The sequence below is a fragment of the Oncorhynchus tshawytscha genome, linkage group LG07 (genome assembly GCF_018296145.1).
Source record: "Oncorhynchus tshawytscha isolate Ot180627B linkage group LG07, Otsh_v2.0, whole genome shotgun sequence".
Taxonomy (NCBI): Eukaryota; Metazoa; Chordata; class Actinopteri; order Salmoniformes; family Salmonidae; genus Oncorhynchus; species Oncorhynchus tshawytscha.
The window spans coordinates 17005570-17023338 of NC_056435.1; the positions used below are offsets into that span (position 1 = coordinate 17005570).

A 17769-nucleotide genomic window follows, 5' to 3' on the forward strand; every position below is an offset into this window, starting at 1 on the left:
AAGGTGGAGCAACTGAAGGTGTTGACTCTCCACATCAATCAAGACAACTGGAGCACTGGGCCAGACACTCTTAAATAGAACCTGGACCAGCTCAGGTGAAACACCTTCCCACTAACGAGATGGACAAGCCAGCACAGGTGTAACACATACTGACTAATGAGGTGACACCAATCAGTGCACCGAAGACACATTTCAGTTGAATGCATTCAGTTGTACAACTGACGAGGTATCCCCCTTTCCTATGTGCTAAAGTCCAACCTCAAAACATTAATGGAAAAACCAAAGCCTGTAACACCTTCCACCTTAAGACAACAAATATATCCTATATTTTTGTTGAACAAGTTTCTTACCACCAACAGAGAACAACTTCCATTTCACATTATAATCAACTGCAACGCTTCACCTTCTACAATATAAACATTGTGTCTACTGGCTGTCCTCAGTTAAAAACAAAAAACACATTTCTAAATAATAATATACAATTGTATCTTTTCTCCTTTTTCTTTCTATAGAATCCTAAAACTGACTAGTTTCTAGAACTCTCGTGTTCCTCAAACTCACTTGCTTCTTGAACTCTCGTCCCCCTAAAATACAGAAAAGAATAAGAGATAAAACCCATGTCCAATATGGAAAAGTGTGTCAAAAATAAATTGTGATCCATGGTAACGCACTGGCTAAATGCAAAACAAATATTTTTGACGGACATTTTGACTGACAACCCCAGAGACAATCAGCAACCAAGTTGTCCTTACCACAGACAGTATGATTTCAAGTATAAACTTTTGCAATATCTGTGTTAACTTTCCATCTCACTGCAGAGCTTGTCTCTCTTTTCAGGGTTCACTCGATAGGCACGTTGTTGGATCGGGGCCCAGTCCCCAATGTCATGCTCTAGTACATTTGGTTTGGCACATCTGAGAATAAACCCTGATATTTTAAAAGCAGGGCAACAATGTCAATATAATTGCACCCCAAAATTGTCAGTTGGTTGCATAAATAATTACGATTACTAAATGGTACATGAATTGTAAATATGAAATATCAAAACTAAATGTACACCCCTTTGTTAATATGTATTGACAATAATTCACTTAGTGGTGAGGCATAGAATAATAAAACATGTATCTTTTGTCAGGCTGGATGTTTGAAATATGAGGTGATTTGAGACATGCTTCTTCAGTAGTGGAATAAAGACCATTAGCACTTGAATGTTGTCAGGAAATACTGGAGTGATGTCACATTGTTAATAAAATTAATTATAGACTAATTTATTATACTGCGTCCATGTGAATAGGCTGCAAGTACGTTGAAAAAAAGTTTTTTCGAGTAATTGAAAAAATGACCCGAAAATACTCAAACCGAATGTGTTTGGAAGTCGGGCATAGTCTTCTTTTCAATTACATTTTGCTAGGTGGGATGGCCCCAGCTTTAACGTGTCGAAATCAATAACCAATGTTATGCAGAGACAGTTGTGATATATTGAAAACCTAAACATAAAAAGCGCTATGTATACACAAACATCTGCCACAATAATCATATTACTTTTAAACAAGCTCCTTATAAACTGCACCAGCACCAGAAATGCTGCTGTTTTGACAAGTAGCAATACATCACTGAAATCGAGTTTGGGGAAAATCAGGTTGTACATGCTGTTGAAACGTTGTGAGGTTATTGAAATACTCCTACTACAATGTTAAACCATTCTACATTGTGACATTTCATTGATATCAGGAAACAACTCCTTCATGCATGTATTTTATGATGTTTCATCAGAGATCTTTTATCAAGGTATCTCTGGTCACATTGATCACAGCTATAAGGTAACTCTCCAGTGTGTATTCTCTGGTGTGACATCAGGCTGTTTGACCGAGTAAAACTCTTCCCACATTGATCACAGTTATAAGGTTTCTCTCCTGTGTGTGTTCTCAGGTGTAAAGTCAGCTGGCTAGATGTAGTAAAACTCTTCCCACATTGATCGCAGCTATAAGGTTTCTCTCCTGTGTGTGTTCTCAGGTGTAATGTCAGCTGGCTAGATGTAGTAAAACTCTTCCCACATTGATCACAGCTAAAAGGTTTCTCTCCTGTGTGTGTTCGCTGGTGTATAGTTAGACAGCTAGACCTAGTAAAACTCTTCCCACATTGATTACAGCTAAAAGGTTTCTCTCCTGTGTGTGTTCTCTGGTGTAAAGTTAGACAGCTAGACCTAGTAAAACTCTTCCCACATAGATTACAACTATAAGATTTCTCTCCTGTGTGTGTTATCTGGTGGACTATCAAGGAGCTTGACGCAGTAAAACTCTTTCCACATTGATCACAGCCATAAGATTTCGCTCCTGTGTGTGTCCGCTGGTGTACTGTCAGGTTGTTTAGCTGTGTAAAACTCTTCCCACATTGATCACAGCTATAAGGTTTCTCTCCTGTGTGTGTCCGCTGATGTACTATCAGGTTGTTTAGCTGAGTAAAACTCTTCCCACATTGATCACAGCTAAATGGTTTCTCTCCTGTGTGTGTTCTCTTGTGTATAGTTAGATAGCTAGATGTAGTAAAGCTCTTCTCACATTGATTACAGCTATAAGGTTTCTCTCCTGTGTGTGTCCGCTGGTGTACTATCAGGCTGATTAGCTGAGTATAACTCTTCCCACATTGATTACAGCTATAAGGTTTCTCTCCAGTGTGTATTCTCTGGTGTGATTTCAGGGTTTGTAGCCGAATAAATGTCTTCCCACATTGATCACAGCCAAAAGATTTCTCTCCTGTGTGAATTCTTTGATGTATTTTAAGGTCTACTTTAGAGTTTAATCTCTTCCCACATTCAGAGCAGCAGTTGGATTTCTTCCCTGTGGGTCTCTGCTGGTGTTTCTTGAGGAGTTCTGATCTGGAGAGACTCTTCTCTGCCTCCTCAGCATCATGATGTTGTTGAGGTTCCCCAGAGGATCCACGATAGTCCCGTCTCTCTCCTATGTGAACGACAAAGTCAGACAGATGGTTAGTGATCACTTCCCTCGCCAATCCCGTTATTTGACAACACCCAGTGAAATAGCAGAGCGCCAAATTCAAAGACAGAAATACTCATAATAATAAATAAAATCATACAAGTGTTATACATGGGTTTAAATATGAACTTCTTGTTAATCCGGGCACAGTATCAGATTTCAAAAAGGCTTTACGGCGAAAGCAAACCATGCTATTATCTGAGGATAGCACCCCATCAAACATACACATGAAAATCATAATTCATCCCACCAGGCACAACACAAAAGTCAGAAATAACATATAATTAATGCCTTACCTTTGAAGATCTTCTTCTGTTGGCACTCCAATATCTCCATCGAACATCACATCTTTTTGTTCGATAAATTCTGTCGTTATATATCCAAAATGTCCATTTATTTGGCGCGTTTGATTCAGAAATACACCAGTTCCAACTCGTCCAACATGACTACACATGATCTAATAAGTTACCTGTAAACATGATCCAAACATTTCAAATAACTTTCCTAATCCAACTTTAAGTATTTTTAAATGTAAATAATCAATACAATTTAAGACGGAATAAATTGTGTTCAATACCCGAGGAAAACAAAGTGGAGCTTTTAGGTCGCGTGCCTCAACCACAACAGTACACTTCACCCTCGTTCGGAACAGGGCTACTTCTTCATTTCTCAAAGGAAAAACATCAACCAATTTCTAGACTGTTGACATCTAGTGGAAGCGATAGGAACTGCAAGCAACTGCCTTAGAATTCTAGATTTCCATTGAGAAGAGTGATCCCCCCAAAAAAATCCTGGATGGTTTGCCCTCTGGGTTTCGCCTGCCAAATAATTTCTGTTATACTCACAGACATCATTCAAACAGTTTTAGAACCTTCAGAGTGTTTCCTATCCATATCTACTAATACTATGCATATCCTAGCTTCTGGGCCTGAGTAGCAGGCAGTTTACTTTGGGCACACTTTTCATCCGGATGTGAAAATAGTGCCCCCTAGCCTGAAGAAGTTTTGAAGGCCCACAACAGCAGAAATCCACTGTTTATTTGAGGTAAAAGGTTATGCCCATAGCGTACCCACGAAGTTGTACAACAGTTGACATCTTAAATGATTTGACAATTAAGACAGTCAAGTTAGCAACAAGTCAAATTTTGTCTTGTTTTCATATTAGTATTAATTAGAAACAAGTTATTACAATTCCTGAACCCCTAAGCAGTGTGCCAGAAGACTTTTGGTCTCCAATATATAAATATATATTGAAAAAAACTGCTATTGGGTTACTCAATTATTGCATCTGAGCTCCTAGAGTGTGTAGTTCTCCGTTATAAATTTATATATTTATATACGTATACATTTATAGAATAAATCATAACTAGTTTGATGTTTCTGTGACAATCAATTAATGAGTTATTGATTTTTACAATTTTAAATGGCTTTTGGCCAGTATCTGTTAAATGTCTGAATATAAATCCAACTTTTACCTCAGTCTTAACTTTCATCGTCTAGGTCTCATTTTTAGCCATCTTACTCATTGCTATAGCCAGGGCATTGTGATTAGGAAACTATGAGAACCACACAAAGTCCAGGGGGTGATCACGCTCTACCACTAAGGGTCAGTTTAGTTGGCACAACGTAAGACAGTCTTGTGTTCCAATTGTTTGTTTTAGTAGCATGAATCAGTCCTGTTCACACCGAGGTGAAGAGCGGAATAATTGAAGGAATGAATCCAAGCTTAACGCTCATCACCTGTGGAGGGCGGGACTTTCAGCCAGGCGCGGATTTCATTGGTCTTTTCAGGTGTGATTTTAGATCCTTCAACCGAAGTCGTGACTCCCCATAGTATGTTGTACTAAAGATGACTGACCCTTAAGGGAACAACACTGCCATAAATACAAGGAAAGTCAAGTAGTGTTTTATGATTTAAAAAAATTACAAATACAGCAAGGATTTGGGTTTAATCCAGCAAGGATTTGGGTTTAAGAGAAGGGTTTAAAACAAAGGTTTCAAACAATTTATAAATGTTATGGAATGTAGGTATGTTTCGCCTTTAATGTAATGGCATTGAAAATAAATTGAAAAAAGGCAAATAGCTGTGTTTGAATGCCCATACTAACATACTGTAACTACATACTTAACGAGTATATACTACATTCTATTAGTTAATTGTAGTAGACTAACTACATACTTAATGAGTAGATACTACATACTATTAGTTAATTGTAGTAGACTGTAACTACATACTTAATGGGTATATACTGCATACTATTAGTTCATTGTAGTATACTATAACTACATATTTAATGAGTATATATTACATACTATTAGTTCATTGTAGTATACTGTAACCGAACCTTACCCTACATACTGTAACCGTCCTTTCAGTTGAGCGCTCTTCTCCTGTCTACCGGAAGTTCATGCTGTTGCATTGCAACCTCTTGCTAGCTAGTTAGCATAACACATTACTAGTTAGACATTTTACGATTTCAGCTTGCATTTTCTTAAATTCAATCTTGAATACCAGAGTGCTTCATAAATTCAGACCGTTGTCAGATTGTCTGTTTATAAATTCATCCCGTTTCTCTCTCGGGGCCACTGGCCGCTCCGGTCGAGGAGTTGGGTTGATTTGACCGTTCTGACCTCAGCTTGCTGGCTACTTCCAGACACAAATGAGACTCTGACCATTTCACTCGCCCTAGCAGAGCTGGTTAGGGAGTTTTCATGTCATCCAGAGTGACTGTAACTGTGCTGCTGGAAAACATTTAAATAACGTGTTTTTTTTTGCCTCCGTTTACTGACACCTGGACATATTGAACGGGTGTTGAGCGCTAGTAAATTCATTATTCTGCTCTCTGGTACTCAGACGAGAGAGCTCTGAAATCAGAGTAGAGCGCCAGAGAGGATTTATGAAAGCATCCGAATGTCCATTGAGAAAGCACAACGACTATACGTCCATTTAGCTAAGAATAACAGGAATAATCAAGCCAATAAACGTTGGGTAGTTAGTTAGATAGAATATAGTTAATATACTGGCAAGTTTGATGTATAAGTAGCCAACTAACGTTAGGTAGCGAGTTAACATACCGGTGCATACTGCTGTAATACAATGCTAACAAATTGTCAGCCAAAATAACGTGTAAGGTAACTTATTTGAAAAGTCATTACTTTATTACATTGCTCAACATTTTCTTAACATTTGTTATAATTAGTTAAAACAATGAATTTGTATCGGTTCTCGTTGGACTTCGGCTGAATGTGTTCCGCCATTTTCTTCAAATCTGAAAACGATGTGAAGCCACGTCCATTTCCCGAAGAATTGCATTATGGGCCCTAACGTACTGCGTGTTTACGGCATATTATGGTGAATTGAGAACGACATCCGGGAACTTCTGGCATACTAAACATCATACTATGACCAATAAACATACTATATACTCAATTAACATCACAAATAGCAGTTAGTATGAGTATTCTAACACAGCTAATGACTAATCAATAGCTCTAACAATTTGACCCCCACAGGAAATCTACACTGGCAGTTATAGAAAGACCCATTTACTATATAACCATTGATTATTAAAAAGTACAACTTATAAATGCCTCAAATGTTTCAACTGTATTACCCCATCAGAAACTAAAACATAATCTTGTATAACGCCACTGTTTGTAAACAAGCACTGTATAGCCTCTAAATCTTGTTAAAACTATCATTTTGACCTCATGGACGGCCAGTCCTTGTATTCATAGTGTAGTGAATTCAGGGGGTAGCCCTGAGCTGGACTCTAACCTGGGTCCAGTGACTGTCAAGCCAACACCTTAACTTCTTTGGGGTAGGGGGCAGTATTGGGAATTTTGGATGAAAAAAAATGCCCAAATTAAGCTGCCTGCTACTCAGCCATAAAAGCTAGAATATGCATATAATTAGTAAATTTGGATAGAAAACACGAGTTTCTTAATCTGTTTCAATGATGTCTGTGAGTATAACAGAACTCATATGGCAGGAAAAAAAACTGAGAAAAAATCCAACCAGGAAGTGGGAAATCTGAGGTTTGTAGTAGTTTTTCAACTCAGCCCCTATTGAAGATACAGTGGGATATTAGTTATGTTTCACTTCCCAAAGCTTCCACTCGATATCAACAGTATTTAGAAACTGTTTTGAGAATTCTACTCTAAAGGAGGGGCTCATAAGTGCTCTTTGAGTGAGCTGTCTGGCAGAGTGCCACATTCTCGGTCTGGCGCGCTCACGTGAAAGGTAGCTATGTTCCACTTCATTTGTACAGACAATTTAATTGTCTGGTTGGAACATTAATGAAGATTTGTTAAAAACACCCTAAAGATTGATTCTAAACATTGTTTGACATGTTGCTACGGACTGTAACAGAACTTTTTTTGACTTTTCGTCTGCTCCGAGTGAATGCGCGTCATGAATGTGGATTACTGGACAGAACGCCCCAACAAAAGGAGCTATTTTGAAATGATGGACAATATCGAACAGAACAAGCATTTATTGTGGACACGGGATTCCTGGGAGTGCATTCTGATGAAGATCATCAAAGGTAAGTGAATATTTATCATGCAATTCTGAAATCTGTTGACTCCAACATGGCGGAAATCTGTTTGGCTTGATTTTTGTCGTCTGAGCGCCGTACTGAGATTGTGCTTTTCGGGAAAGTTTAATAAAAAAAATCTGACACAGCGATTGCATTAAGGAGAAGTGCATCTATAATTCCATGCATAATACTTGTATTTTCATCAACATTTATTATGAGCATTTCTGTAACTTGATGTGGCTCTCTGCAAAAATCACCGGACTACTGAACGTAACGCGCCAATGTAAACTCAGATTTTTGGATATGAATATGAACTTCCCGAACAAAACATACATGTATTGTGTAACATGAAGTCCTATGAGTGTCATCTGATGAAGATCAAAGGTTAGAGATGAATTTTATCTATATTTCTGCTTTTTGTGACTCCACTCTTTTGTTGGAAAATGGCTGAATGCTTTCTGTGACTTGGCTCTGACATAATGGTATGTTCTGCTTTCACGGAAAGGGTTTTTGAAAACGGACACTGTGGTTGGATTCACGAGAATTTGATATTTAAAACGGTGTCAAATATTTCTATGTTTGAGGCATTTTAATTTTGGGATTTCTGTTGTTTTTAATTTGGCGCCCTGCAGTTTCACTGGTTGTTAAGAGGTGGGACACTCATGTCCTGAAAAATAGCTTTCTACAATAGCTTTCTCTACGAATTTGAGAGTGGTTACACTTCTCCTTCCCCCATCCCTCAGCTGTTTACCAAACCAAGTCTCTGGGCAGCCATTTTGTTGCTGTTTAAAACCCAGGTTGTCCCTTTAAAAAAGGCCACAATCAACCAATCTGCAGTTCAAACAATAACAAAGCTGTAATTCCACCACTGTTTTGGTAATAAGATGATGATGGGGCTGGAGAAATGTAACAACTCTCAAATTCATAGACAGTCCAACGGATGCAAGGACTGACCCTCCATGATTTCAACATTATAGTTTTAACCATGTTTTGATGCTATACAGTGGTTGATTTACATTGTTTCTAAACATTGGAGTAAAAAACGCTTATTGGAGTAAAAAAAGCTTATTTTGGGTTCTGATGTGGTAGGACAGTTGAACTAAGCTCATGAGGCATGTGTTATATTTTTCAAGAATCAATGGCTATAAATAAACACATTAAAGTCTAAATATGGATGTAGCTATTGCATATTTCCCCTTTAACACCAAACATCAGTTCAACAACTGCAGAGTGTGTGCCTCTGTATGTAAGACAGTACTTACTAGTGTTAACCAGGGCCCGTTCAACGTTAGAACCATTGGATGCCATAACATGCCTTTGGGAAACCGGGCCCAGATATCCAGTTTCATCCTCTTCTTCTTCCAATGTGACAGTAATCTCCCCATCCTCCTCTTTCACTCCGAAACATGCCTCTTCCTCTTCTTTCACTGTAACATCCTCCTCTTTCACTCTGAACACGTCTTCCTCTTCTTTCACTGAAACGTCTTTCTCTTCTTCTTTCACTGTAACAGCCTCACCCTCTACTTGTTTTTGTATTGTGACATCCTCCTCTTCCTCTTTCACAACAACGTTCAGCCACATACCCTCTTTCTCCGTCCAGCACACTTTCTCTTCTTCAGCAAGAGGAGAGTAGCTTAGTGAACTCATGGTTGGGGATGTTAGCTAGCTATGCTAATGCTACCTTAACCAGCCCGCTAGCTGACTAATAACAACAACACCGTAAATATTAAATTAAAACGGATAACTAACTACGTTACACGACAGAAGTGGGTTTAAAACACAGTGGCTAATATACTATAAAGCGTCTAAAGCGCTTTATTGGTTTGGCTATTTCGTCTAGAAAGCTACCGAGGTGGCTGAGTAACTGTTACTGCTGTTGAAAGAAGCGTTCCGTCCACTAGATTATACGTCACACCAACAGCATTGCCTTAAATTCCCAGATCGCCATCTGCTGACTAGAATGGGTAACGCAGTTGTGTAAAATGTATGTAGGGAGCATGTGTTTTTACTCAACAGTGTGGTTAAATACTTACTAACCTAGTTGTTGTCACGATATGGTTTCCTATAAGTAAAAACAGTTGTGTTTTTGCGTTAGGTAGCCTTGTGGTTAGAGCGTTGGACTAGTAACCGGAAGGTTGCAAGTTCAAACCCCCGAGCTGACAAGGTACAAATCTGTCGTTCTGCCCCTGAACAGGCAGTTAACCCACTGTTCCTAGGCCGTCATTGAAAATAAGAATTTGTTCTTAACTGACTTGCCTGGTTAAATAAAGGTAAAATATTACATTTCGGGAATTCTTCTAAACTACCCACAGTGCAGTATTTCTCAACGTCATATGGATGATCTACTCTGTGTTACTGAGTTTGTATGCCAGTGTAATGAAGTTACATTTTTAAATCTCTAGGCAGGTTAGTAAAGGACAAATTCTTATTTACAATGACGGCCTACCCCGGACAAATCCAGACGATATTGGGCCAATTCTGCGCTGCCCTATGCGACTCCAAATCAAGGCTTGTTATGCTACATCCTAACCAGGGTCTGTAGTGAAGCCTCTAGCACTGAGATGCAGTGCCTTCGACTGCTGCGCTGCTCGTGTGTTTACATTACACTCAGTGATAGAGGTATGGGTTTCTGGGTAATCGGCAGCATATTTTTTTAGAGAATTTGACCATTTTACCTTTATTTAACCAGGCAAGTCAGTGAAGAACAAATTCTTATTTTCAATGACGGCCTAGGAACAGTGGGTTAACTGCCTGTTCAGGGGCAGAACGACAGATTTGTACTTTGTCAGCTCGGGGATTTGAACTTGCAACCTTTCGGTTACTAGCCCAACACTCTAACCACTAGGCTTCCCTTCAACACAATACCCCATAATAATAAAGCAAAAACAGGTTTTTCAAATGTAACAAAAACAACAATTGAAATATTACATTTACATACAGTACCAGTCAAAAGTTTAGACACACCTACTCATTCAAGGGTTTTTATTTGACTTTTTCTACATTGTAGAGTAATAGTGAAGACATCAAAAACTATGGAAACTATGAAATAACACATATTGAATCATGTAGTAACCAAAAAAAGGTTAAACAAATCTAAATATATTTTATATTTGAGATTCTTCAAAGCAGTCACCCTTTGCCTTGATGACAGCTTTGCACACTCTTGGCATTCTCTCAACCAGCTTCATGAGGTAGTCACCTGGAATTCACTTCAACTAACAGGTGTGCCTAGTGACATATTCATTTGTGGAATTCCTTTCCTTCTTAATGCGTTTGAACCAATCAGTTGTGTTGTGAAAAGGTATGGGTGGCTCTCATGAGGATTGCCACAGGAAAGGAAGACCCAGAGTTACCTCTGCAGCAGAAGATACATTCATTAGAGTTAACTGCACCTCAGATTGCAGCCCAAATAAATGCTTCACAGAGTAACAGACACATCTGAACATCAACTGTTCAGAGACTGTGTGCATCAGGCCTTCATGGTTGGTTGAATTTCTGCATGCAAAAACACTGTTTACAAAAGCCTTGTTAAAGAACAAGAAGGCCCACACACTGTTTACAAAAAATGTGTTTTTCTTTCAAAAACAAGGACATTTCAAAGTGACCTCAAACTTTTGAATGGTAGTGTACATCTACATGATGTATTGTTACACCATATAGGAGCAGTATAGACCTAGTCTGTTCATTATATACATCTACATGATGTATTGTTACACCATGTAGGAGCAGTATAGACCTAGTCTGTTCCTTATATACATATACAAAGGGTCTGAATACTTTACAAATGCACTGTATATTGCTGGCAGAGTTTTCTACCATTGGCAGTTTTGTACACAGTCATGTGATATGTGGTATAGAAGTCCAATCTTAGGAGAGTACATGGGAGGCACTATACTGTGTGTCTGCATGTGTCTATCTGGTCAAAACCACTGATTCAGGTGCCCCTCTACCCTCTGGTGGGATGGATCTAGTCTACAGAGAATCCTAGATCCAAATACTTAGATTTGTGTGTATTGGGTATATGTTGTGAAATTGTTAGATATTACTTGTTCGATATTACTGCACTGTCGGAGTTAGAAACAAGCATTTTGCTTCCCCCCCAATAACATTTGCTAAACAAGTGTATGTGACCAATAAAATGTGATTTTGATTTGAAATAAACATCCTAATTATCAAAGTTGCTTTTGGCTGGGGTGAAAATGACTCCAAAGAATTTGAATTTGATTTGAATTGATACAGAAACACTAAACTATGATTTAGATGTATTATTAAGAACAAGTTGACAAAGTCATGAAAAAATGGAAGAATTGAATAAACCACATTTTGGCAATGATAAAAGTTATGCCTCTGGGTTCAAAATGATCCATGTCAGAAGTATGGTTCAATGCAAATATGTAGTGGGTGTAAAGTTTGTTTTAAATTCTCACTCATTAAAAACAAATCAATCAACAGATGCTTCTCTTTGAACTACTTAATTTAATATTACACCTTTATTAAATAAATGAAAAATTAACATTTGGTTCCTCAACTGTGTTCCCCACTCCAGTCAGCAGATGGCGATATGCGTCTTTTAGGTTCAGGCGACGCTGCCAGTGTGACGTATAATCTAGTGGACGGGACGCTCCTTCAACAACAACAGCTACTCAGACACCTCAGTAGCTTTCTAGCAAATATAGCTACAACATTCACGCTCTTTACACTGTTGGTTTATATTAGTCGCTGTGTATTAAACACACTTCTGTTGTATGTACTTGTTGGCCCATTTAATTATATAGTTACGTTGTTTGTCAGCTAGCTGGTTTGCTAAATTAGCTTAGAACATCTCCGACCACGAGTTCACTAATCTACTCTCCTCCTGATAAAGAAGAGGAGGAAGAAGCTCGCGTCAAAGAGGAGGAGGAAGAGGAGGCTGTTACAATACAAAAACAAGTAGAGGTTGAGGATGTTACAGTGAACCTGGTGGCTGGTAAATGCTGCCATGGGAGGCAATGTTGGCAATGGCAATGTTTCAATAGACCTACCTTGTGTATCACTTGCTATCACCAGAAATACTTTAAGAAATGAGGATATTGGAAACTCCTTTTGATTCGTATCAACAACTTAAAGAAAAGAACATTGGCATGAATTACCCTCTGTGAACAAGAAGTACATTAATACAAATATTTTCAGAGATGTGAGATAATGAACTTGTTCTCTTTAATATCGTATAGCTCTGCAATCGTGACATTGCGTACTTTCAAGGAAAATAGGCATGTTTCTCAACGCATACCCTGACTTTAAAAATAGATTTTCGTGAGAATTAGCTTAGGAACTGCATGTCACAGCATGACAATGTGAAGGCGATTGGTCGACAGTCTATTGGACAGTCGTTATATACACTTTGACATTTTCTGGAATAGTTTTTATTTGAAAATGTTTTTGTTTATTTGCCTGCCTATTGAATTTGGAATGCATTGTACTGTTCATCTCTGAAACTCACTGAGATAATTCCTTTGATTCAGCAGTAGCAATACAGGGATATAACATCGACAGAAAATACAAGAATGCTTATGGGGGAGGTGTTGCTGTATACAGTGCATTCAGAAAGTATTCAGACCCCTTGACTTTTTCCACATTTTGTTAAAGTCTTATTCTAAAATGGATTGGATTGGATCAGGTTGGATGGAGAGCGTCACTGCATGGCTATTTTCAGAGATGTTTGATTGGGTTCAAGTCCGGGCTCTGGCTGGGCAACTCAAGGTTATTCAGAGACTTGTCCCAAAGCCACTCCTATGCTGTCTGGGCTGTGTGCTTCGGGTTGTTGTCCTGTTGGAAGGTGAACCTTCGCCCTAGTCTGAGGTCCTGAGCGCTCTGGGGCAGGTTTTCATTAAGGATCTCTCTGCACTTTGCTCTGTTCATCTTTCCCTCGACCCTGAATAGTCTCCCAGTCCCTGCTGCTGAAAAACATCCACACAGCATCATGCTACCACAACCATGCTTCACCTTTTGGATGGTGCCAGGTTTCCTACAGACGTGTGACTTGGCATTCATGCCAAGGAGTTCAATCTTGGTTTCATCAGACCAGAGAATCTTGTTTTTCATGGTCTGAGTCCTTTGGGTGCCTTTTTGATAAACTCCAAGCAGGCTGTCATGTGCATTATACTGAGGAGCGGCTTCCGTCTGGCCTCTCTACCCTAAAGGACTGATTGGTGGAGTGCTGCAGAGATGGTTGTCCTTCTGGAAGGTTCTCCCTTCTCCACAGAGGAACTCTGGAGCTCTTAGTTGTTCTAAACTTCTTCCATTAAAGAACGTTGGAGGCCACTGTGTTCTTGGGGACCTTCAATGCTGCAAACATTTTGTGGTACCCTTCCCCAGATCTGTGACTCGACACAATACTGTATCTGAGCTCTACGGACAATTCCTTTGACCTCAAAGCTTGTTTTTTGCTCTGACATGCACTGTTAACTGTAGATAGCTGTGTGCCTTTACAAATCATGTCCATTCAATTGAATTCATTGAGTCTTAAACATTTCACTTTTTCATGAGCATTATTTTTTTAAATCCATTTTAGAATAAGTAATTTAACAAAATGTGGAAAAAGGGAAGCGGTCTGAACTTTCTGAATGCACTGTATGTTCTTGGGCTGTTGCCGACTAAAACAAAATCTTGGTCAACCAAGAGTCGTCTTTTCTTTCTACCAAGCTAGTGGTTGGAATTTTAGAACGTGTATTTTTTCATATATAATCACACCCCACATGTATTAATTAAATCAACTATATGTACTGAACTTGTCTGATGCTTTAAGCACGCTGTTTGATTAAATAATTAAGACACAAATTACTTGAGGGAGCTGGTCATCCAGAAAAAGTCTTCCCTCCTCCTCCCGCTGCTGCTGGACTTCGTAGATTTTGCCGTTATGTTCCTGAGGTTTTTAGTAATTAACTACACCAGCGGTCGGCAAGCTTTTCCATTTGGAGTGACAATGTATCTTACAATTTCTACAAATCTGCGTGCCAGTTATGATTTTCATGTGGAACAGTTTCATTTCATTTATAATAGTATCTCAAATTCTTTGTCTGTGATTCATCTACATTCTATCTAAAAGTAACTTGTATTGCCATTGCCAACTAAAATATAGCCTACATAAAGGAAACAAATAAAAAATATTGCAGCCTGCAGGTAGAAAATATCCTGATTTAAAAATAATTCACATTAGCTAAGCATGACCTGTCTACAACGAACTTGAAACGTATCAACTATCTTCTGGGTCGGCAGAAACTGGAGATAGCAAGCTTGCAACATTGTATAAAATATTCTGGGCCCTCAGTTTCCCGCCCTAGTGAGTTCGGGACAGACACAGCTGTTGGATATTTGTGAAAGGGATAAGAAGGGATAAGAAGTAATAATTTTATGAGATTTCCACTGGATCAGCGCATTACATTTTTCCCTTTTGTGCCGAGTGGTTATCAAAAGGGCGAGAGTTGAAAATATTTTACTAAAATACTTTGAGGAACTATTGTCATTTGCAATTGATTTTAATAAGACTTTGTTGTTTGAGGTGAAGAAAACAATACTTTGAGAAGCTCCACATCTCATTAGTGGTGGTGCGTTAAGACAATCAGAAATACTATCAGACATCCTCAAATGGGCATATTTATAGGCTTACATTTCTGCTCAGTCCAGGTAGACTAGTCCTACTTCTATATGTGTAATCAGGTGTGCATCCTTACTCAACATTGACAGGAGGGTTTCAAACAAAAGACAATGAATAAATTGACAAAACTAACGTATCTTGTAGGGTCAGGTCTGGGTGGTCTGCCATGGGCCGTTTCATTTAGTATCCGTTTGGGTCAGCATGGGGAATGATTGTATTTCCCCATAGTATGTTGTACTGAAGTTGACCGACTGAAAGGGAGTGTAACTTTATGACTATAATTACTGTTCCCTGAAGGAGGGAAACAAGGTGCAACACCTGTCCCCCCCCTCCCTTCCTTGAATGGTGAAGAGCGGTATTAAATTGAAGGAAGAAATTCATCCTCACGCTCATCACCTGTGGAAGGTGGGGTTTCCAGCGATGCACATATTTAATAGTTTGTTGTACCTAGTTCCCTCCTTGTTTCCCTCCTTCAGGGAACAGTAGTTATAGTCATAACGTGTGGATTTAATAGTATGTTGTACCTAGTTTCCCTCCTTCAGGGAACAGTAGTTATAGTCATAACGTTAAGCTTGTCATATGATGAACTTCAACTTAAATACTGAATCTTGCTGTGGGACAGTTTTTCGTATTCAGATCTCTGAAATGCTCTCTAACTACGTAACATTTAGTGTCTCCTTATGTTACGCTGGGAAAACAGTTTTCATGGGCACAGAAATCCTAAATCATTTCAGAGTTTGCTCAATCCAATGGTTCTAACCGAAAGTCCCCTTAACTTGATTGAGAGCACCCAAATGGATACTGTCATTAACGTGGTTTTTCAATAATTACACATAATACTTAATACTGTAGCTGTTTTGTTATAGTCACATGTTCAACAATCATCAGCTGATCCAGGAAATCATTTTCTGAATGACAGTAAAATGACAAACATCACGACACGCAACGACAACCAAAGTGCTTCTTCATTCATTACTCTGGTAAAAACAGTTATGCCGTGCTCCATGTTGGATCCAACATCCCTAACAAATTGATGTTTAAAATGTGTTATTGTCTGCTTGATTTACAGTAGGGTCCCTTTAGTCTGTTTGGACACAGAGATACTTAGCTCATAATGTGTAGAGAACTGTTCCTTGATGGATAGGCTATTGTACAACACACACGTGTTCCAGTATGTCTGTAGTTATTGTGGTTCGGTGAAGTTATGGGTCCTACAGTAGGCCTATGTTATTGTTAGGTGAAGTTATGGGCCAATTTGTTAAACACTTAATGTACAAACCCTCAGTTTCAGGCTAATGGCAAAGCTAGCCAAAGAGCATTTTACTGGTTGAAGTGTTTTTAAGTATAAAGTAGTTGATTTGCAGCAATAACACAAACATATTAAGCAGGAGATTCAAACAAGCCTTACAGTTATAATCCAAAAGTAATGTGAAATGCACTCATAAGCAACCTGGAAATGGAGGCTATTTTTGCTGTCAGCCTAAGAACTCCACTGAGTTTTCCCCCACGGTGGTGAATAGACACAGAGCTTAATGTCCTCTGTAATATTCCGAATACATTGTGGAAAACTAAAACCTTTGCTCATTATTTTTGTTCCAGGCAGATATACTATATCCATAACTAGTGGTTTCCTCATTAGCAGGGAGATGTTTCTGCAATCAAATTGTGTGTACATCGCCCCCTAGTGCTGCAATTTTAGCAAACACAGAAAGGGGCTTTTTTTGGAGACCAAAGGTCGTCTGGCACACTGTTTAGGTCTTGACTGTCTTAAGACAATTGTAAAATAATTTGACAGATGTCAATTGTTGTACAACTTCATGGGTACCCTCTTTGCATCACCTTGTACCTCACATAAACAGTAGATTTCTGCTGTTGTGGGCCTTTAAACATCTGTCTGACTTTGTTGTTTACACAGGAGAGAGATGTGACGATCGTGGATACACTGGGGAGCCTCAACAACAACATGATGCTGACAAGGCAGAGAAGAGTCTCTCCAGATCAGAACTCCTCAAGAAACACCAATACCCACATGGAAGAAATATTACCACTGCTGCTCTGACTGTGGTAAAATATTCAACTATTCATTAAAACTTAAAATACATCAAAGACATCACACAAGAGAGAAACCATATGGCTGTGCTCAGTGTGGGAAGAGTTTTGTTAAATCTAGCTATCTAACTATACACCAGAGAACACACACAGGAGTGAAACCATATAGCTGTAATCAGTGTGGGAAGAGTTTTTCTACATCTGGCTCTCTAACAAAACACTGGAGAACACACACAGGATAGAAACCATATAGCTGTAATCAATGTTGGAAGAGTTTTTCCACATCTGGCTATCTAACAAAACACGCAGAACACACACAGGAGAGAAACCATATAGCTGTAATCAATGTGGGAAGAGTATTTCTTCTTCTTGCTATCTAACTATACACCATAGAACACACACAGGAGAAAATCCGTGCTTTGATCAATGTGGGAAGAGTTTTTCTACTTCTAGCTATCTAACTATACACCAGAGAACACACACAGGAGATAAATCTGTGGTCAATGTGGGAAGAGTTTTACTCGGCCAAACAGCCTGAATATACACAAGCTGAC

At 38.9% G+C, this 17769-nt stretch overlaps 1 protein-coding gene across 1 annotated transcript; it reads right to left on the reverse strand.

Annotated features, from left to right (window-relative positions):
• Window positions 1-252: 252 nt before the first annotated feature.
• LOC112255150 (zinc finger protein OZF-like) lies at window positions 253-8946 on the reverse strand. The gene is made up of 2 exons (XM_042324159.1): window positions 8796-8946; window positions 253-2957 (listed from the first exon to the last, which is right to left on the reverse strand). Exons 1-2 carry the CDS (start codon window positions 8839-8841, stop codon window positions 1744-1746), a joined length of 1260 nt encoding a protein of 419 aa, XP_042180093.1. The 5' UTR covers window positions 8842-8946; the 3' UTR covers window positions 253-1743.
• Window positions 8947-17769: the final 8823 nt, after the last annotated feature.